This window comes from Tasmannia lanceolata, unplaced genomic scaffold (genome assembly GCF_043159265.1).
Source record: "Tasmannia lanceolata isolate RefF3 unplaced genomic scaffold, GAP_Taslan_0.1 ptg000037l, whole genome shotgun sequence".
Taxonomy (NCBI): domain Eukaryota; kingdom Viridiplantae; phylum Streptophyta; class Magnoliopsida; order Canellales; family Winteraceae; genus Tasmannia; species Tasmannia lanceolata.
In genome coordinates this window covers 62,733,497-62,755,608 of record NW_027518714.1, presented here as the reverse complement: position 1 = coordinate 62,755,608, position 22,112 = coordinate 62,733,497, and the positions used below count along the sequence as shown (strand labels likewise).

The following is a 22,112-nucleotide window of genomic DNA, read 5'->3' as shown; positions in this document are numbered from 1 at the left end:
TGGGCCCCAATATGGTGGCCAAATTAGGGGTTCAACTCGAGTCAGGTTAAGGCCACCCGACTCAACCCAAGAAACCCTTTTTTTCCAACTGAACCCAACCTTACCTGATTTCCAACCATATGAGGTTCAACCCGACACGACTAGAGGAACCTTTTTTCCAACACGAACCCGACCCAAACCGAGTTTTTAATCTTACAAAAAAAAATTTTGATAAAAAATGTCAGGTTTCACTTGGGTCAGGTTGCCCAAACCCTCAATGAGAACCTGGCCCCAACTCAACCCAGACCCGACTTCTTTTTTTTCGGGTTGAACCCGATCCTAGTTGCCCCCTAGGCCCAATGAACCCATCAAAACATGAAGTGTTAAATGGTGTGCCCTATGCATGCATGGGTTGAGGTTGGGCCGCATAAAAACATGATGTGTAAATGGTGGTCCCATTTAACTTCTGTTTAGCCTATTTAACGGCACATTCACCTATTCTTTTTTTGTTTCTCTTCAAAAAAAATATATATATATTTTTCAAAAAGTACTGTACGGAGTGAGAAAGAAATAGTATATGCAGTTCCTCTACTGTATAGTTCCTCTACTGTATGGACCACACTATAGAATGATCCAAACCGTCCATGTGATGGGCTACAACGTAAATAGGTTGTGCCCAAAAAATCATTTCTATAGGATGATCCCAACCCTCTGATCTATAGAGGAACTGCATATTATTATGTTCAATAGGCAGGAGCGAGAGAAATGCGTATTCTGAGTTTCTGCATTGTTGATAAAGAAAATAAAAACCCTAATGCGTGGAAACAGAAAGGCGTGGAGTTGAAATGTCATGAATTTAATGGGAATGGTGGTAAACGTGGGAAACTGAGATTTTATCAGAAAAAAAGTGAAGAGTTTCAACGGTGATGGTAACTCCAAGCGTTATAAATTGAAACGTAATTTCTTTCATTTGGGAAATCTAAATGCCACGTAGGAAATTCTTATGCCACATGGACTTGAGGGAGGAAGGAGAGGGCTGCCACATTAGCGGTGAACGGTAAACCTCCCTTCCTCATTATATATAGACTAGTAAAAGGGCACGTGCGTTGCACGTGTTTGAATGAGATATTTTACAACATAAAATTACAGAAAACATATTTACTTTACAAGACAATACTATATCAGATATTTTCATAGTGTTATGTGCCTGGCTGGCCAGCACCCATGTAAACATTAAACAAATATGGGGTGGCCGATAGCCTTGTGAAAATTGGAGTTAGATACATTCACAAGGTGTTGTTGCAAGTTGCAACTACTCCAAAAACTCCACATTGAGCTAGAAAAAAGTTGTCAAAGTGCAATGCAATTTCTTATTTCCATCAAGGAAGCATTGGTTCTCCAAAGACTCCAAATGCTGTAACTTTTACTCCATTGTGTCATCCAACAATCTGTCACCTCGAAAGGCCATAATCCATATTAGAGAACACTAATAAACATCGCATACAAAACATGACTGACACCATAAGCTCATTAATTAACTAAATAATGATTAATTCATATATGTGATTCCAAGAGAAACATATACAAGCATCAAAGCATCAATAGTTTTTGTCTTGAATCATATTGCGGTTATGATCTTGGGACAATAGAACTAATCACAAACACTCACTATTGTAGAAGACTGGCATGCCGGTAGTTTATATGAATGGCAGTAATTTAAATGAATACCGTCCAATATTTTTTAAGAAGATAGCTTATTTTTCTAAATATTAAAAATAAATGAAAAATAATTGTTTTATCTTGAAAAAATCCAAGCAAATGTCAAGATTATTTGATATCATAGATATCTATTGAGATCTCTCAAGCGGACTTCTTTTTGTTTACTAATAGCAATTTCAATGACAAAATAATATAAACAGGTAGTAAAACTTCCATACAAAAAATCCAAAACTAATAAATGCTTACATTTACAAACTCGACGAGAGGTGGAATATTGATAGTCTCCAATCAGTCTCAAGAAATAAACCCATACCATACGCTTCAATTGGTTTTTCTTCACCAATTTCTTTGAACTTTATGGAGTGCGACGCCCATTTTATTTTCTCTTCGTGGATTCAAAGAAAGCATTGTCTTTACTGGTAGTGAAAGCCTCTTCATCAATTAAGATCCCATTATGACCATCTTATTCTTCTTCTCTTCTTGTTAGTGTCTGGAGAGGAATCTAGACCTCCAATCCTTAGTACCATTGATAACAACACCCATATCCCAGCTTTATCTTATCCTAGTCATTATCTAGCATCTCCACATTCAGCGACCACCAACAATATATTGAATTCTACCAATACATCCAGAGGGGTCATTCTAGATCTGAGCCACAACGGGCCCCATCAATCATCGATACCTAGTTCTCCCATAATCTTGCAGAATGATTCAGAACACAAAGTTAAGGAACAGTGCCATTTTGATACTACCAAAAGCTGCATCAATGTCTCTTTTCTTTTAAGAAATATGAGAAACTGCATCAGTATATGTTCCATATGTTTCCATATGTTTCATGGGAGCCATATTCTGGAATTCAGCTAGTGTTCAACTACAAATTTGCATGTAGCTAATGGCACATTTTATAATCAAACCTGATGTTAGCATTGCATGGGTGTCAAAGTACAGAAACAAGAAACAACCATGTAAGAAAAAGCATCCTCTCAAGTGGTCCTTAAAGTGGCTTTACTAATTTACCCCATGGAAAAAAATCCTAGTGACTCCGTTATAAAAATTCCTGCGGAGTAGACAGAAAGGGAATAAGCTATTCAAAGAATTGCTTTTTCAGGATCATTGGACCTCAATCGTTTGCCATTTCAAGATCATTGGACCTCAATCGCCCAAGTAGATGTAATTCAACTTTTTCCTTCAAACTGATTAGTCACAGGAACTTAGAGAACAACCCTCTTTATGAGAGGGTGCAACTATGTGTTACACCAGTTTTCTTACCATGGAGTCAGATGATTGCATGAAAGCAGAAACCACCTTACAAGTTACAACTGCAATGACAACAACATCAAGCAGAGCACGTAACAAGCAATAACATTTATCAATCATGTAATTAAGTGTTCTTTCTTGAAAATAACTTCACCTGTGACCCTCACCTGTGACCTTCAGCCCACATTCACAGTTTCCTTCCAAAGCCTCCTTCTTTAGGGTTAGCAACAAAGGCATGGCAGTCCAAAACCAGTTTATTTTCTAATATTCCTACTGGAATGGAAGTTTTGACGCAAATGCTCATTAGCTGACTCCTCTGTGACTGTCTTAGGCACCGCCCATAAGAGATGCCATGGCCACATGTATTCTGCTAAAACAGATTGAAGAACACCACCAGTGCCACCAGGTAGCTTTAATATAAATTATCATTATATCAACCAATTAAAAAGACAATCAAGTACTCAAACTGAGGTCACATTTACAATTTGATAGCCATGTATACGTGGTTGGAATCTTCCAACCCGGCCAAAAGATGCCAGATCTAATAGCTACCAAAACTACTACTTTCATTTATCATATTCATTCCCTGCCTTAGAAAAATGAAAAACACCAGATCCAATAGAAACTATTACCAAAGTTGTTGCCCACTCTTCAATTCTTAGCCTGCCTAATTCGACATCATTGGCTTTTCGATTTTATCTCTTAATTCTTCTCTTCGACTCTCCAGCCTAAGGAGACATCTTTTTATTCCTTTTTTTGTTTTTTCTAATGACTACAACAAAGCAGCAAAAATAAATGAAAAAGAAAAGTATTCTTCATAGTTGCTTAGTCAAACTCAAATGCGAAATTCAAACGACACGCATTGTTTAAGAGCATCTGATTTCTTCAAAACTTTTATGGACAGATATAAATGAGGACTCTCACATTTTCTAATCATACATAAATAACTGTATTAGGTACATTGAAATTATATGTAGTAGACGAAGACACCATACTTTAATAAATAGAGAAAAAAAGTGCAAAAGTATAAACTTGAACAATTTTTCAACAGAAAAAAAGAGAGAGGGAGGGAGCCTATATTTTTCCATATAAAACTAAGTTTAAATCTCCGAATGAAAGGAACATCTTAATGAAGTCATCCAACAACAAAAGAACTCCTTGTGTAATTGGCCTCTTCAAAAATATGGCTCAAAACTGGCAGAGAAGCAATAATAAGTAAAATGAAATCATTTTATCAACTTTTATAGCAACCTTTGTCTAAGAGTACATGCTTAGAAGTTATTGTATGAGCATAAAGACTACCAAGAATTTAGAAACACAAAAAGCTTGAAAAGCATCTGCTTAAACTTGCCCACTACTTAAAAATATGGAGAAAAAAAAGATGATTCAAGAAAAATAAAAGAGAGCAAGGGAAAGAAATTTAAATGAGTGGCTCACTCAGAAAAAAATGAGTTCATATTTAGCATTTGGTTAAACTTGTAGTAGTTGTGATGTTGTTATCAACTTATCAGCATATGGTGCAACTAATAATGACGTATTGAGGAAACCAAAGCATTTTAAGGTCTGTGAGTTCAAAGAATCAATTGAAGCCAAAGCTCAAGTAGTTCAATGATTGAAAAAAGAGTATTTTTTGCTTACTCACTAAGGTTAGCTTCAATTTGCCGAAGCCAGATGCGAAGTTTGTTCCCTCACATTTTAATGTTCAAATGGATTTGAATCAAATTTGTCTTCTTATAGAAGGTAGTACTTGTATCTTTCTGTTGCAACGAAGAGTACCAATCAGGTTTGGGGCTGACAATCGATTGGCACAATCTTAGACGAGCAGGGCCTAAAGTGTACCAAGAAAAAACAGGGAAAAGGTGGCTAGTGAGTTGTCTTTTGTTGGAGCTCACATTCAGAAATGCCATAGTTTTGATCCTCTACTTCCATTTGGTCTATCTTTTATTAAACCTATATTGTTACAGAACACAGAGGCCGATGTGGGGAGCTGTAAGAAGAGTACAATAGAAAATTCATTTATTTTTCAAGCCAAGCAAGAGAAAACTTAGTGGAAGAGAATAGGCATCCCATATAAGTTCAGAAACCATTAAAGAGGCAAACCTATGAAATGCGTATTTTATATGCTTAGAAGCTTACTTTTATTGGCGACTGAGTTACAGAATATTTTGATGTGTATATAGCCAAGAATAGGATCTAGGCTGGAAAATAAAATAAATTAATTTGAGAGGAAAATGTGTGTGAAGGGAAAAATATTGCTACTAAATTAATTTTTATGTAAGCAATCTGAAACTACTTCCTTTAGAGATCAACAATCTAAAACTATTTCCTTTAATACAAGGAAGTAAAAAACTTCATGGTATTCTATTTATATTATTATTTATAATTTAAACATAATGTAAGATGGAATTTTTAAAAAATGGTGATGAAAGGAATGGTGCATGATTAAATGGTGGGCATTATATGATGGATTGAAAAAAATAGGACATATTAAAGAGAAGAAAACACCTAAAATGACCATTTAAAAAAAAACACGGAACCCCTAAAATTTGGAGAGAAGTTATTACTCTGCCAATATGAGGAAGAACGCATGGCATGATAAGAAGACACCTCGATATGATTTTTGGTCCATTTTGGCATGTTTGAAGCAAATTGGGACAACATGATTGCTTGACTGATAATAACTCGTTCTAAACAAAGTTAACATACTTGTTAAAATCTTGAACAAAGATATATAAATATCAGTAATATGATTTTCTAAATAACAACCAATAACAACTGGTAGCTACTAAATACATCTCTCACCTTGAAATTAAGATAGGTTTGTCCTGTGTGAAGTCTGACATACTAAAAAAAATGATTTGGAATGATTTGGGTAGCTACCCAATGTAAATATGGAGTGCAAAACAAAAGCATTTTAAATTGTAGAGGTCTCAAGCTAAATAGAAAGATTAGAAAGCCAATCTCTTCCATGGATTTGGTTTAACCACAGTGGGACCAAATTCAAATGAATCATGCCCACTTGGAAGAAATACCTCAAAAGTATGTGTCCTCCAAATTGAATGTATTGAAGAGCTCAGCTTACCATCCTCGAGGAAAAAATCTTACCATCCTCGAGGAAACAGATGCAATTCTCTGTGGACTCCAAACCCAATGAATTCTTAGCCTTGGAGAGCAGGGCAGTCCAAAATCGAGGACAACATCCATTTCTAGAAAGAAAGGAGACATGAAAATACCCAAAACATCCTATTGTATTAGTAAAAAATAAAACTTTGTTTGATTTGAAATTTAAAACTCAGCTCATGGAATGCACTGAAGTTTCAGTGAAATTACCCCCAAAAATCAATTGGTTCTCGTCATGATCAACCTACCTAACTTGCTCAGATCTATTACCATTTGCCTGTTCATTTTCCAAGCTCTGACTAAATTGCTCTAAATAATAATCTATAACAACGTTTTCAAAAGACATAATGAATAACAACTGATTGCTATTAAATTAATCTCTCAGCATGAAATTAAGATGATGTTACTCATATGTAAACTTTCGTGGACAGAGGCAATTGAACTGAGTAACTTTAAGTGAAAATATCTAATATGATCATGCACAATACAAAGTGAACACATGAATGCCATCAGATATACAACACATGATTTTTTTTTTAATGGAATATTTAACACGTGAATAATATCAGATATTTTGTGATAAGCACGCATCCCATTTTACCTCTGAGTTCCTCTAAAACAACTTTAGAGGCATCACGATCATCTAGTGTCATCCTTGGAACATAATAAAAACATAAAGGACAACAATTTTCCTGAGCAATTTTATCTTAACGACGCTTAAAACATTGTTATCTTAGAACCAATATAAACTCAACGGTTGGGCAGTTATAAAAACACATCGAACCTTCAATTCCATCTTCAATCCCTTCTAAAGCAAACACAGAACACAGGTGCACCGTGTCTCCTAGAATTTCTCTTTTAATTAATGGAGAACTAATAAAAATTTACAGTCATTTCATCCAGTTAAGGAAGCCTTCTCCTGTAAATGCTTTGAATGAAATTTCAGAAACTGAGTAAGAACTGGAAACCAAAAATCAAGTGAGGAGGTCAGAAATAGTCCTTACAGTGTAAAATTGCTTTGAATGAAATTTCAGAAACTGATAAAGAATTGTTTTTCCGTTGACTTCATAAAGAATTGGTGCTTTCTTATCTTCCTTCAATAGTTCCTTTCTGCATATGACAGGAAATTATCAGCATTTCGTCTAATCTACCAATTACATAGACAAGCCAAAATGCCTACAACATCAGCTATATGTTCTTGTTAGCCGATCCAAATGCCCCACGCATATGCCTGTAGTGAGTGTGCATGTAACAAAGCCAGATGGAATTACATCTCTACGAAGACTTTACTGAATCTAAGAAATAAATTTGCAGGAAAAAAAATGAAAGAACAGAAGTGAAGCAAATAGAGGGCATCAAATAAATTTCATCTAATCTACCTTCCAAAAAAACAGATAGAGGGGATAAAACCCTTCCTTGAAATCCTTCTTCTTCAACTTTCATAGCACCAAACAGAGGGGATAAAATCCGTTCCCGAATTCTATATTATTTCTGCTCTCTCTCTCTCTCCTCGAATCGAAGTGGTTGGCTCCGTCACGACTCGCAGATGGAAACGCGTGGCTGACATGCCGAAGTGTTCTTTACATGTATCTTCCAGGGCAACCCAGCAATGAAATGGCAAAAATGCCCAGTAGAATTTAGGATGTAACCGGAAGATTTAAAAATGGAAGGGCAAGGAATTTTCGTGAAAGTTGGTTGACGAACTTTCGTTGGTTTGCGTTTTTAGAATAGGAAGGATTAGTTACTAGGTAGTTTATGTTTAATTGGACTTCTAGAAGATACGGTCAAAAGAGATTGGTTTTATCCGGGAAGTTGGTTGGGGCTACCCAATACAAATCAATTGATGTATTATATATAAGTTGGGCGTTTGAATAAAATGAGAGTGCGGTTCATGTCTTCCTTTTGCAAAGAATATGGCTTCCACGGTTTCAATTTGTAGAGTGCTTCCACGGCAGAGTGTGTGTTATTATAAACATTACTTTAGTGATCCATTGGATCTTTGGCAATGAAATCAAAGAAAAACTTAATTTTAATAGATGGGTTTGATGTGCCTTTCAACATGGCTTGTGCTTGAATGTGTATAAATCCGACAATCCTAGTAGCTTTTCAAAGGACGGCAAAGGCCCAGAAACGACCCTTGATACTTCTCTTACCTTGCACACTAATAGGTCTATGGGAAACCTCAAAAGTGAACTCTCTCTCTCTCTCTCTTTCTCAATGAGTTGTGGTGTGTAGCAAGAGGGACAAAGGTTCTGCTTTACAGGCAAAAAGCTCCCATAGAAATTCTATTCCAGTGCCCAATTCGTTTGGCTATTTTACACTCCAATTAGCAAGTGTAATTGAGGTAACTTTCCCTCTCCAAACGTTTCTAAGTTCAACGGATTACCCTATGAACATGAAAGGTTATTAAATATGCAAAGTCATACAACTTTAGTAACTCTAAACATGGCAACTCGTGTTCTAGTCAATTCAAATCAAACGAAACTTTTAAATTTAGAAACTCTAAACTTTAGTAACTTCCAACAGAGTGCTGTTAATATTTCTTTTTAGTGGCTCACACAATTCTTATTCACGTTTTTTGAAAGTGTGTGTTCACGACTTTGTCAAACAGTTCCTTTCTCATGTTTTTGCGAGTACTGTCAATCCCTCTCTTTTTCAATAGTTAACTCTCTTTCTTCTAAGATTACCAAAGAAGTTCACAGATCCACGCAATTAAAATATAACATGTGTTTCCATGTCCTTTCCAAATCAAGTAGTGCAACCGAACAGAGAAGAAACTGCTCACTTTTTTAGCAGGCTTATAAACATGTACTCATCATCGTGGTTTAAAATTTCAGTTTCGGTACAGGTTTCGGACCTCCGAAATTTTGAAAATAATTTTAAAAGCTTATTTAATTCATTTCGAAATTTTGGCTGAAATTTTGTAACATTTCTTGTTTTTTTTTTTTTTTAATTTTAATTTTAATTTTTTTTGCATTTTCTCAAAATTTCGGACCGAAATTCAAAATTTCGCCAAATTTCGGTTTTCAGTCGAAATTTAAAACCATGCTCGTCATCCTATCCTTGATATTTGATCTCATCATCCTTGATATTGGATCCAACAGTGGCTCCTAAGCTCCTAATTTCTTATGGGCTTAGACAAGTAATACCCCTGGAAATCATCTTTATTGGATGATCATAACCCTTCGATCTATTCTAGAATGGCACATTATTGAAATATCAACAGAGTGGAGGGTTAAGATTATCGCCGGAGATGAATTTAATGGCATGGCCTCCCTAAGTCGGGGCCCAACTAATGTATGATTTGGATATCCACCTGGGCCCACTATATTTTCTTACTAAACACTCCCACACCGCGACCAGCCATGGCTCCACGAACTCAAAAACCCACAAGGGTATTTCCGTCAATTCGTGTCATCCAAGCATACGGCCGCCTAGGGAAATGGTTCGGTTCGGGCTGGAGCACACTAACTACTAAGAACCGAACCATATATAATCGGTTCCCAAAAATTGGAACCAGAACCGAACCATTTATCTTTGGAACCGAACCGAACCAGAACCGAACTTGATCGGTTCGGTTCGGTTCTGGGTTTACCCAACCTTCAACCAAATGGAGATATTTTGCCTAATCTTCTCAATAGAGAAAATTTTCGTGATGTTTCTGCTCCATGAACTACAAACAGTTATATTGGTTTTCTATCAAATATTCATCATTGTGTCCACATCAAATTGGCATAAGAGCCTCGACAAGCTATGATTTTCAAGATTTATCATGGTTGGCCGTGGGAGAAGATCGAATCCAGATGATATTTTGGGACATTTGGAAGGTGCAAATTATCAAGGGTTCATGGTAAAGGGCCAAAGGGGGGATGATTTTATCCGCTAGGGGGGGCAGCACGCTCGGTTTGCGGTTCTCGGTTCCAGGAATCCAAACTCAAAACCGAACCATATATAATCGGTTCCCAAAAATCTGAACCGGAACCGAACCATTTAAAATTGGAACCGAACCGAACCAAAGTGACCGGTTCAGCTCGGTTCCTCGGGTTGGACCCGAACCATGTCCAACCCTACGGCCTACGCTGTAAATCCAGGAAAATGTGGCAAAATCTATAGGAAATAATAAATTCACACCCCCTATAAGATAATTCGCACCCTTTAAGGTGAATTGAATTTATCATCGCCCAAATCTAACTACTTGTATTATAGCCACAGATGCTCTTTCGCTATTCATTCCTTAGTTGTCAACTCATCTCAAAATTACTCCCGGGTTTCGCTAAAATAACCATCGTGCCCCATTGTCAGGCCAGAGGCAAGTAGGACGGCTGATGGCATTCCCGTTCTGTATAACAAAACAAAGCCTATTTCTAGTCACAAAAGAAAATACAGACACTACATAGCCGTTTCTCAACAACAAGAAAAAAAGAAGAGAAAACGGTTTCTAACCACCGGCTTAAAATACAGTGGAGGGCATATTGTTTGGGTGATCCAAACCATTCATCTGATAGGCCCTCACATAGATAGGGTGTCCACAAAAAATTAGCTCCATAAGATCATCCCAACACTACGATTTGTGGAGGTAAAATGGACGTGTATAAAACCTTCACAAATCTATCCATATTTTACCTCCACGGTTCGAAAGGTTAGGATGATCCAATGAAGGTTTTATACACGTCCATTTTGGCCGTACCTAAAGTATATATTGACGAAAAGGATTGTACGCTCGACCGTACCTAAAGTTAGGTACGGTAGAGTGCCAAATCACATGGGTCTCCCGTTTTTGGTGGGCATCTAAACCATTCATTTGCAAGGCCCCATCATAAATAGGGTGCATACCAAAAATCAGCACCATTGAATCATCCTAACCCCTCCAAAACTGGAGGCCAAAATGGGCAGATTTGTGGACAAACACTGTCTGTCCATTTTGGCCTCCACAAATGGATGGGTTAGGATGATCCTATGGAGCTGATTTTTGGTATGCACCCTATCTATGATGGGGCCTTGCAAATGAATGGTTTAGATGCTCACCAAAAATGTGGGACCCATGTGATTTGGCACTCTACCGTACCTAACTTTAGGTACGGTCGAGCGTACAATCTTATTCCTCATATATATATATATATATATATATATATATATTTGAATGGTTCTAATTTTATATTCTTTAAACTAACTTTTATCATTTTTGGTCTTTGTTAAGGCTAACCAGAGATTTAAGAGTAAGCCATGCCCTGACAACCTTTATGAGTAAGACGAGACTGGTTCTGATTATGGATTGGAGGAATCTGGTTCGAAATATAAACACTTAGGCCCTGTTCGTTTGAGATTATGACAACAGATGGTGAGCCCCCAAACCGATTATTGGTCTCAAATTAAAGTGAGCCCCCAAACTGATTATTGGACTCACCAACAGTTGCCATAATCTCAAGTGAACAAGGTCTTCAGTCCAGGGGCGGAGGCACATATAGCATGAAGCCCCCAAATGTAAATTCCTGGCTCCGGCCCTGCTTAGGCCCTATTTGTTTTGGATTTTGAGAACTGGTTATGAATCCAACACTGATTTTTTTTTTTAACTCAAAATTATGTTGGGCCCCTGTTTGTTTATTAGGATTTTGAGAACTGATTGTGAGTCCAAAACTGAATATTAGACTCAATTTTTTACTTTTAATTTTGAGTCCAATAATCAGTTTTTGGACTCACAATCGGTAATCAAAATCCTAAAGCCCTCGTTTTGGATCTTGAGAACCCATTTTTGTGTCCCAAACAAAAATCAGTTTTGCACTGAAATTCAGTTCTCAAAATCCAAAACAAACAGGGCCTTAATTTTGAGTCCAATAATCAGTTTTGGAGTCACAATCGGTTCTCAAATCGGAAACAAGCAAGTCCTTACTGGATCAAAATTGGACTCACCTGGTCTTGAATCTCTTTTATGTAATTTTTTTTTACCAAGAAATCAGTTCCTCTCTTAAATTGGATGTTTACAGTGGTCTTGTCTTTGATTTGTGGCATGTTCAGATGCTAGTCGTTGTACCGCACAGCTCTTTTATGTACTGTCGGATTCCTAGTTGAAAAGAAATGGGAAATGATATCTGAATATGTATCTTGATTTGGAAGTTTAGTCCATCCGAGCTTCTTCTTGTTTCAGTGAATGACTTTTTTTATGGGTTCTGTGATGTTGGGTGATGGAAGGACAATTCATGGCATTGCAGCCATGATCATAGCTTCTGGGAATTCGGTTGCCACTTTTGGAACGTTGAGAAAGCGGAAGAGAGAATGAATGTTACAAAGAATGCACTTCTAGCACACAAGACTATTTTGTCTTTTCCATACCACACTAATTTATTTATTTCAAGCACAGTTTTAAAACTCTGCTACATCCAACTCGCCCGAATTGACTCCCTCTTACTTTGGCAGCATTCTTGTCCAAATTCACATCTTGTCCAAAACTCCTTTGGCTCTCCCAAGTTATCACTGCATCAATTGAGTACTAGTCGAGTCGACCAAGTGCTTGATCATACTGTGCTTTTCGGCCTGCATCCGCGTTTTGAAACACAGATTTTTAAGAGTCAAAATTCATGTGACGTGGGCCGTGGTTTTTAACAAGAGGTGGTTTTGCAGAACATTGGCAAATAGCAAGTGGTTGTTTAAAATTCTGAAAACTAGAGTCAGTTTTCTGAAAGCAAAATCTTAGGTGGTCTTTTATAAAAGCCCCACGAAACAATCATTGGATCTGGAGCTGTAGAATTGTTAACAGCACCAGTCACAAGTTATGTCCTTAATTTTGGGAATAAATCAGGGCACTGTGAGATGAATATTTACTGGATCGTTCGGCCCAAGATCATCAATGGGTGGCCTCTGCTTGTGGTGATTGGTGACTGATTGGTAGGCCATAGCTAATGCTAGAGCCTGCAAACATAAAAAACTAAAACCACTTAGCATACTCTGATTCATATTTAACACTTACAGCAGTTTATAATAGGACTTAATTGCAACTTGTTGATAGCTATATTTGAATTCATCAGCAAATGCAAATATATATGCTTCGTCTCTTGTTTTCAGATTCAATGAATTCAAGAAAAAAAAAAGAATGAGTAATTCAATAAACAGATTGTAAAATTGACAAATACATGAAGATGAGAAAGACATGCTCCATTAACCTAACAGAGAGAGAGACAGTACCCAAACCTTTATCAGCTTGAAGTAGTTGCTATGACATACAGCTCAAAATAAACAGCATCGGCTAATGACAAAAAACTATCAAGAAAATAAAAGCCAGTTTTTTACTTTTATTTTTAACAAATAAATCAGCAAGCTATAACGGGTATGAGGATATATGACTAAAAGGATAGATGACTAATGAAGTTGAATGCAGATTAATTGGGGATGGGAAACATTTTAATTTGCTTCTTGACGAAAATGACAAGTAGAGATGCTTCAGTAATAAAAAAACTTACAATAAGATCATGGTATGTGAAAAAAACCTTACAATATGATCGTGGTAAGGGGTGAAAACTTACAATATGATCATGGTGAGGGGGAGCATATATGCCTGTTGTGATGGTGGTTCTCCGTCGAGTGCCGCCTTTTGGTGGGTTCGTAATATTCTTCAATCCTGTCGGAACAACGATGACTGGCATGCCGACCAAATTCCCCATGCAAACTTTTTCCCAGTCAGTTGCATTTCCTACAAAAGCATCGACAATAAAGCTCTCACTGATTTCTTTGATCAATTTACCCCTCGCTCTTTGTGCCTGCGGACAATTCAATCATCATTTCTGAGAAACTGCTAATTGTTAGTGTATATCGGATCTAGTATACCTGACCGTTGGATCTGGGGTTTTAGATTTGATGATTAGTCAGTGAGGTTAGATTAGAGTTATCATTCTCTTAATGCTTATCCGTATCTTCCAATATCCATCCCTTAAGTGTTCTATATAAGCACCATTTAGGATCAATTGTAATCACCTCCAGATTACTGGAAATCATTATTTGATACCAGGTCTATGATTTTGTAGTCAAATTTTTTTTATTTTTTTTCAGAACATCAAATGTGTCAAAATTACATACCTGGAGGTAATCTACTGCAGGTATCAAGCGTGCACGGCGCAGTTCCACAGGCCACTGATCTTGAGCTTCATATGCATGATCAAGTCGGGCGCGTTGCCATTCGTCAAAGTGTGATAACATATCCACATCCATTGTGAAGTTCAATATGGCTTGGACAGATTCAATTGTATAATTTAGCTTGAAAGGAACCATATTAACACCCTTTGAGGCAAGAACTCGAACAACCTGTCACAGGGATAGATGTGAAGCAAAAGAAGCTAAATTTCACGAATGAGATACATAAAGAATGTACTGGTTCGAATTGACATGGACAAGAAGGCTGGCTGTGTTGTGCAACATGAGCAGGCTGACAAGCTAGCCTATCTTGAAGGCAAGTTCGCAAATCCCTTTTGCATATCAAATATTCAACTGGTGGGGGCAAATATTGTATTAAGGAAAGCGACAACGAGTAGTGCACATTGAAGCAAAGTCATTTTCATTTACCACCACATTCTCAACAACACAACTTGCTATGATACTGTATCCAGTTAACCCCGACATTCAGGCATTGACTCGCAGTCTTGAGCATCAGCTCATGGTGTGACTAAGTTCCCTGAGTGATTAAGTCAAAGGATTTGGTGGATTGGAGTGGTGCATGACATTGCCTAGTGTCCAAATGTAAATTTCTAGATGGAAAAATGCCATAGATCTTTTGAATTGGAGAGTCAGGATTTTTTATGGACTTTGTAGGGAAAAGGGGGACTTTCACAAGAACTTGACCAAGGTAAACAGGAGTCCGACTAAAAAAAGTCAACACTCAGGGATTTTTGAAGCAATGGTATGAACGCAAAAGAACTTTGGTTTCATTTAATCTTATAGATGAAAAAAGAAGAAGTAAACTGACCTCCATCTCGGCATCTTCAAGGTACCCAACTGTAAGTTTTTTAATGTCAATAGAGAAGGGGTCCTTCAAGAAAAGGTCTCTAGATGAGAGATCATCTGGATCCTTTCCACGAATCACATCCAGAACAATTGCACAGTCTGTAGCAGCTCTGCAGAAAGGACCAAGCTTATCCTGTTAACCAGAAAGACTTTAGATTCTGTGATTTCATGTTTTTTCTAAAGCAAAAACAGCTGATACATAAAATAAGAACACCATCTTATCCTGTTAAAAAGAAGGACTTCAGATCTAAGAATTCTTTTTTTTTAATGCAAAAATAGCTGACAAATAAATCAAGAACACTATCAAGGTACCAAGCTTTCAGAGATGCTCATAACACCAGTACGACCAACGGCCCCGAAGGTTGGCCGCAATGCCGTAACTCCGCAACGAGCAGCTGGGTAACTTATGGAGCCTGCTGTTTCAGATCCAATCGCAAATGGAACCAGACCTGCAGCAACGACACAATAAACTGTGCTTAGAAATATCTAAATTTCTTGCAAATCAGGTTTGCAACTTAGCAGCTCACACTTGGGGAATAAGTTCTTCCTGTTTTGATCAATATTAATTAAAGAAAATTGTATCAATCTAGTAATCAGCCAAGACAACTTTGTTTCTCCAGGATCCAACTAGTTGATCAACTTGGTTGATTTTCTCTAAAATTGGTGAAATTTTCATTACTTGGCAAGCCAAACTCAAAACTAGGAAGACCAATATTATCTGAGACCAGTCAAAGCTTCAAGTATTCCCCCTGATTAAAGAACTCAACGTGGATTACTTGCCACAGAAATGGAAAATATCCAGAGGGGTTTGGGTTCCAATACAACCATGGGTATGGATGTAAAACCAAAAAGTTTTCATTTGCTAGAGTCTTAGTGGCAAATTCAATAGCTTTTCTCAATTTTCAAATAGAAACCTCTCAAGATGCTTGGAAGCAGATGATTGGGCCTGGGAAATGATGCGAGGTAGAAACAGAAATTTCATTAAACATTAAAAAGATTTATGAAAAAAATAGATACTTTATAAAAACTTTGACAAAATCACTAGGAAGAGCAAGAATAGAGAGAAGAATCTCAAAATCAACATTTCAAGAACCCCAAAATAAACCTGCTGAGGTGCTTGCAGCTGGTCCTGCAGATGAACCAGTAGAAAATTCCTCAATGTTCCATGGATTCCGGGTCCTTCCTCCAAACCATATATCATCATATGCCAGTGACCCTGAAACTAGCTTTGCTATGAGGACTGCCCCAGCAGACCTTAGCCTGCAACAAAATCAAGACCTAAATAAGCTATGAACAACCAAATGCATCTCCAAAGTGCAATTATCAAATACTTAAGTAATACTTTTTGTAGACCCAAGCCTCTATGTCAAGAACTTGATTTTCAAAAGTGGTCGAGCCCCAAGTTGTCTTATATTGGGGCACTGAAATTATATCTTTCAATCCATAAGGAATTCCATGGAGAGGACCTATAACCCAAGTCAAATTCAATGACAGTATCAGCATAGTCATTAATTAATTTTACTGATATACAACAGGTTGGTAAAAAGATAACTAGCATATTTCACATAAGATTTATTTTAATCAAAGTACCTAAATACACTCCTTGGTCAAGCAGGTCATCAGCGCTTTTTGCCTGGCTGTATGCGAGGTCTTCTGTATATGAAATCACTACCTCAAGAACATGGTTATACCTAGTCAAATCCACAATGCATGATCAGCATACACAACTCAGAGAGCAATATCAACTTCATTTGAGCAAAGGAAAACAGTTGATAGTTTCAATTGTGTTTGTTACCTCTTTAGTCTCTGTAGGAAGATGTCAGTAAGCTCCCTAGATGTAACTTTCTTTGTCCTAATTAGGTCCCCCAGTTCAAGAATCTGATAGATACTCCAAATTAAAAATGCAAGGGCAGACAAAGTGGAAGGCTACATATACGACCAGTGAAATTATATGGGGCATGACAAAAATGCCGCTTCTGATATCGATCCAACAGCAGCCTTTTATAAATTCGGCTGCTGTTGGATTGAATATCAAGGGTGACACCTTGATTATGAGTTGTTGCCATATAAAAACTCTCCATATTCCATATGTACATACTACATACATTTAGGGGATTGATATCCGCACTGCTGTTGCAATGTTCAAGATGCTATCAGCATCCAATCAGGTAAGTGTAAAACCAAGTGAGTAGTGCCAATATCAAAATATTGTAGTGTAGATAGCAGTCCCCTATTTATTTATTTTTTTAATTGGCTGTTGATATATAGTTTTTTTGGAAATTCTAACAGCCATTAACCAATAATCAGAAAAGTAAATTAAGAGTGGAACACCTTTACTAATGCAAATATCAATTCCCGTTGTGTAATAAATCTAGGCTACTGATATTCCCACTACCATGTTTGATAATTAGACAAACTCACTTTGTCTTTTATTATTTAATCAGCTGTCAAAAGCTATTACAATTCCCAAAAAGCTGTCAGCAGTCCATTGAAGAAGAAAAGACAAGGTGAGTTTGTCTCATTGTCAAAACATGGCATGGCATCAGAGAGAGAGAGAGAGAGAGAGAGAGAGAGAGAGAGAGAGAGTCCATTTATGATATATAGGGCAAAGGCTTTACAGTCAAGAAGGCAAGATCTTCTGTTCTGTCTGGTCTCTGTACTCCAGATACTGAAGGGTAGTTAAATCTTCCGCTCTGATGGGTTGTTGTATTGACATTCCAGTCAGCATTAAAAACTAAAACGGAGGGGTTATGCAATCCTCCATTAACAGAAGCAACCAACTTCCGGTTTACTCTAAACACGGGTATATTCAATTCTTTGGCACCCTCTGCCATTTCCTTCACCTGAGAAAAGTGGAAGAGAACCTTAACAAATTAATATTTTAGCTTCACTTAAAAAGGTTAAAAAATAAAAACAAACTTGAGCACTACAAAAGGTTTAAGCATAGCAGAGTGATAGATGGATCTTTCAGTGGCATTCGTCACCTCCGTATCATTAAAGAAATCGGCATCAAAGAACTCCAAAGCATCTTTAAGAAGGTCAATATCACTGCCTTTATCTGAGCATGTGGTAGCATTGTTGGATATAAACTCCTCTCTTCCCTGATCAAGGAACATTCATTGATTAGAATGGAGATTATCAGTTGAATTCCTTTCCACCTTTAAAGAACTTACTTTACTTGAAAAAGATGATCATGAACAAAGATTTTTCGACAAAATAGGCCCCTGGTTTTTTTCCTTACAATGACTCACATGTGTTACACAAGGGGCCTGGTAGCCAATTTCTGGATAAGCCATTTCGCGGCTAGCTTTTGCATGTGAGAACAGCCATCTCGGTCGGATGATGTAAATGAATAAGATAAAATATGCAAAAAAGTCAACATGTGTGGCTGTTCTCACATGCAAAACCCAGCCGCGAAATGGCTTTCCGCAAAATTGGCTAGCAAGTTAGAGTATAGATATGTGTATCTTTCCAGGATAAAAATATGAAAATGACTTTCTTTCTTAAGAGTGATCAGCAATGTTGAAATACAGCAAAAAACACAAGAAAAAATGTATCAAAAAAATGATGTGGAGACATTTTGTAAAATTAAATAAGATGGGCCCAATTGATAGAATGTGTAAATCAAAATGAAAGTGCTTGGTAAATGAAGTGTACGTCATTGTGGTATTCTAGGGTACTTATGATGAATTAAAAATTGAAGAGTCCTTTTATGTTTTCTAGGGTTCTTTATGTTGGGCTAGATTATCCAAGAGTCTCTTAGGATTTCCATGAAATTGTTTGATTTACCTTAAAGACTCATGAGACCTATAGTCATGTGTTTAGAATGGTCCGCTTTTCCATTTTTGATTGAGAATAGTATATGTGGCTACTGTTGTTTCCCTAGTAGGTCTGTCCCCAATAATTAATTCTAGTTGACCACATACTATAGGGATCATCAAATATATAAATATGCAGTCATTTGTATAGAGATGGTAAGGAGAAAAGTAGTAAAATAAGTATAGAGATTTAGAGAAGGGAGAAGAACACAAAGTTTATTTTAAGTGTTTTTGATATATAAAAGTTTATATTTTGATCTTTATTTGTGTTTTTTAGTGGAGCTCTACACGTGTCTTTGTTCGTGTATCTCCCTATCCTCTTCATATGATTTTATTGCATATCTTTCATAATTGATCCATTTAATCTCGGCTAACAAGTGGTATTAGAGCGACCAGTATTGGGTGTTGAGAGTTCAGTCCAAAAATATATGCACGTTTTCAAGTCAATATTTTCTTTCCCTTGGACTGCTACGAAAAACACCATCGGATTTCAAAGTAGCACGATCTAATTCAAAATTTTCACCCGGTTGGGCACGTCTAGCATATTTTTTCACAGTAAAGTGTTTAGTTTAGAAGGATGAATCATTTTTAAAAGTTTTTAGGATGTATATGCCACACCGGCTCACTTTTCAGCAGATTTTGTCTTCATTCATGATGTGGCTGCTCTCACATGTAACAAGCCATCCGCGAAATGACTTCTGCGATGGACACTAGCAAATCCCTTTTAAAGGATAGGATTTACCTAGTATTTTTGTTAGAATAGAGAACAATTTTCTTCTCTATACCATCTTTAATGAATTGAGAAAAAGAACAATTTTCTTCTCTAATTTCTCAAATTTTGATTTTTTGGGGACAAATGTCATCTTTTGTATGCCTAGAAAGAGAATAAGTTTCTTCTCTTTGCCTTGCATTTCTTGCCATAATGCTTCTCTACCGTTTTCTTCAATGCCAATCATTGCAATATCATGGAAGAAACAGAACAATTCAAAGCTTTGAAGAATCACATTAATCTTCTCAAAGGTGAAATTATTAAAGATAAAGCTGAGCATGTGCAAAAATTTGGGAAAAGGAAGATAAAATTTTCTAATTTTGTTTTTTGGGATTTTGATTTAAGGGAGGGTGTTGGAATGTATAAATCAAAATCAATGTGCCTTGGTAAATGAAGTGTCATTGTGGTGTTCTATGATACTCATGATGTATTGAAAATTGTAGAGTCATTGGAATTTCTATAAAGTTGTTTGGGATACCTAAAAGACTCATAGGAATTACAAGTTTACAACTATGTGTTTAATGTGGTTAGCTATTTTAAGAGTGGTTTGTGTCTATAATTATGTAGTCATTTGTGTAGAGAAAGTAAGGTGAAAAGTAGTGAAAAAAATAGAGTTAGAGAAAGGTGAAGTACACATCTCTTGTAAGTGTTTTTGATATATAAAAAAGTATACTCTAGTGTTTATTTGTGTTTTTAGTGGAGCTCTACATGGGCATCTTGGTCGTTTATCTCCCTAGCTCTCATATGATTTTTTTGCATATCTTTTATAATTGACCCATTCAATCTAGGCGAGCAAACAGAACACCCATCACTGCATCTCATGAGAACTTCAAGTGCAACTCATAGTAAATTGTATTCTCAAAGGTTTTATCTTACCAAACCAAGTAATGTTGTTGCAAGGAGGCACCTCAGTACTGCAATATAATGAGGCACACCTGCTATTACATAATAAGCCCCATGTTTGATTTATATATCATCCATTTGACATGCCATGCATTTGATCTCCAATTGCCCAAAAATTACACCAACTAGGCAATCCTAACATCCAATTCACCATGGAATGCCAAAATTACACCAACTAGACAATCCTAGCATCCAATAACAGGGTTATTCACCAAGAAATATCAAGCCGATGTTCATTATATTTGGATGGACTTGTTATCCTTTGTTCACGTCGTCGACCTTTATTATTGGATAACCAAAACAAAGTTGGTGGTGGATAATGTTTTAGATAAAATTAACTAACCATGATAGCCAATTAATCCAAGGAACAACTTATCCAAGGATTTCTATGTGAAGAGCCACAATATGTATTTTTGGGTGTTGAAACGGACAAATAATTTTTTACTATTCATACACACTTGCCAACCAAAATTGCATTTTATTGGATGTTAAATTTTCTAATTGTTCTGATTTTTTGACCATTGAAGATCCAACATAGGACCTATCAGATAGAGGCCTAAATAAACAAAATGTGGGGCTCATTGTGTAATAGTGGGTGCGCCCCATTCCACATTGTACTACAATGAGGTGCACCCTGTTGAAGCATTGCATTGCCAAAATGATCAAAGTATAAACTTTAAAAACTATAACTTCATGACAATTTGGCCAAGAGACTTGATTCGGGCAAGTCAATGATTGAAAGTAATTCTTTTAACTAATTCAGGCAAGTCAAGAGCACTCTGATTGGTTAAGAAGGACAAAACTAGACTCGGATGAGAACTCGAAAGGGTGTTGATTTAATTTGGGTGAGTCCACTACTGGCTCGGGGAGTATTTAAACATGAAACACAGTGTAAACATCGGTTAAATAGTGTACACAGAGCACCCAATTGTCATACCAAGACGATCACTGTGATCCACAACCCTCGATTCAAATGATTCCGTTCTGTATATACACCATTAAATCGGTGTATACACGACATACAGTATCAATCAACATTCCTTCTAATTAATTCACCTTCTCTACCAACTCCTTTAATATCAGAACGACTCAATCGTTGAATACACCATTTAATAAAATTCCAGTTAGAGAGAACCAAAGGGAAAAAAAAATAAGCAAACGATATGGAAACTCTACACATTTCAATATGTGAAACAACTAATTACTCCAAAAACTTAAGCTGTTAGAGTTGGTGTTGTTTAATTATTTATAATTCATCATCATAATGTCTATGCTTATGAGAGAAATTGAAAAGAATACCAAGATTCAAAGGAAGAAAAAACAAGGTGAGATTTGCTACTGACCATTTGGACTGGACTTTGTGCACCCACCATTAACTGCACCGAGAGGAAGGCCAAGAAGATATCTAGTGCCCATGCCTGGTGAGACATAACGGAGAATCGCAGATTCTCAATAGCCGGCCATGTTCTTTTTAATGGGTTCTGTTTTTCTTTTTCTTTGGGGAAGTAGGGGCTTCTAATTTGATATCTGCACCCCAGATATTTTTACCCGACCGTCCCTAA

General features: G+C 36.8%; 1 protein-coding gene and 1 long non-coding RNA gene across 3 annotated transcripts; both read right to left on the bottom strand.

The window, feature by feature from the left end:
* Positions 1-1,070: 1,070 nt before the first annotated feature.
* LOC143862129 (uncharacterized) lies at positions 1,071-7,809 on the bottom strand. Of its 2 annotated transcripts, none has more exons than XR_013240171.1 (4): positions 7,455-7,809; positions 7,080-7,185; positions 1,945-3,325; positions 1,071-1,427 (listed from the first exon to the last, which is right to left on the bottom strand). It is a non-coding gene; the product is annotated as an uncharacterized LOC143862129 (long non-coding RNA). The 2 variants fall into 2 exon arrangements; XR_013240170.1 differs by having other exon boundaries at positions 1,945-3,322.
* A 4,543-nt stretch (positions 7,810-12,352) lies between these two features.
* Positions 12,353-22,058, bottom strand: LOC143861132 (Amidase family protein). Its single transcript, XM_077372056.1, has 13 exons — positions 21,894-22,058; positions 18,045-18,161; positions 17,679-17,903; positions 16,856-16,938; positions 16,651-16,751; positions 16,403-16,526; positions 16,166-16,320; positions 15,373-15,509; positions 15,023-15,193; positions 14,140-14,364; positions 13,590-13,823; positions 12,892-12,978; positions 12,353-12,603 (listed from the first exon to the last, which is right to left on the bottom strand). Exons 1-13 carry the CDS (start codon positions 21,978-21,980, stop codon positions 12,541-12,543), a joined length of 1,809 nt encoding a protein of 602 aa, XP_077228171.1. The 5' UTR covers positions 21,981-22,058; the 3' UTR covers positions 12,353-12,540.
* Positions 22,059-22,112: the final 54 nt, after the last annotated feature.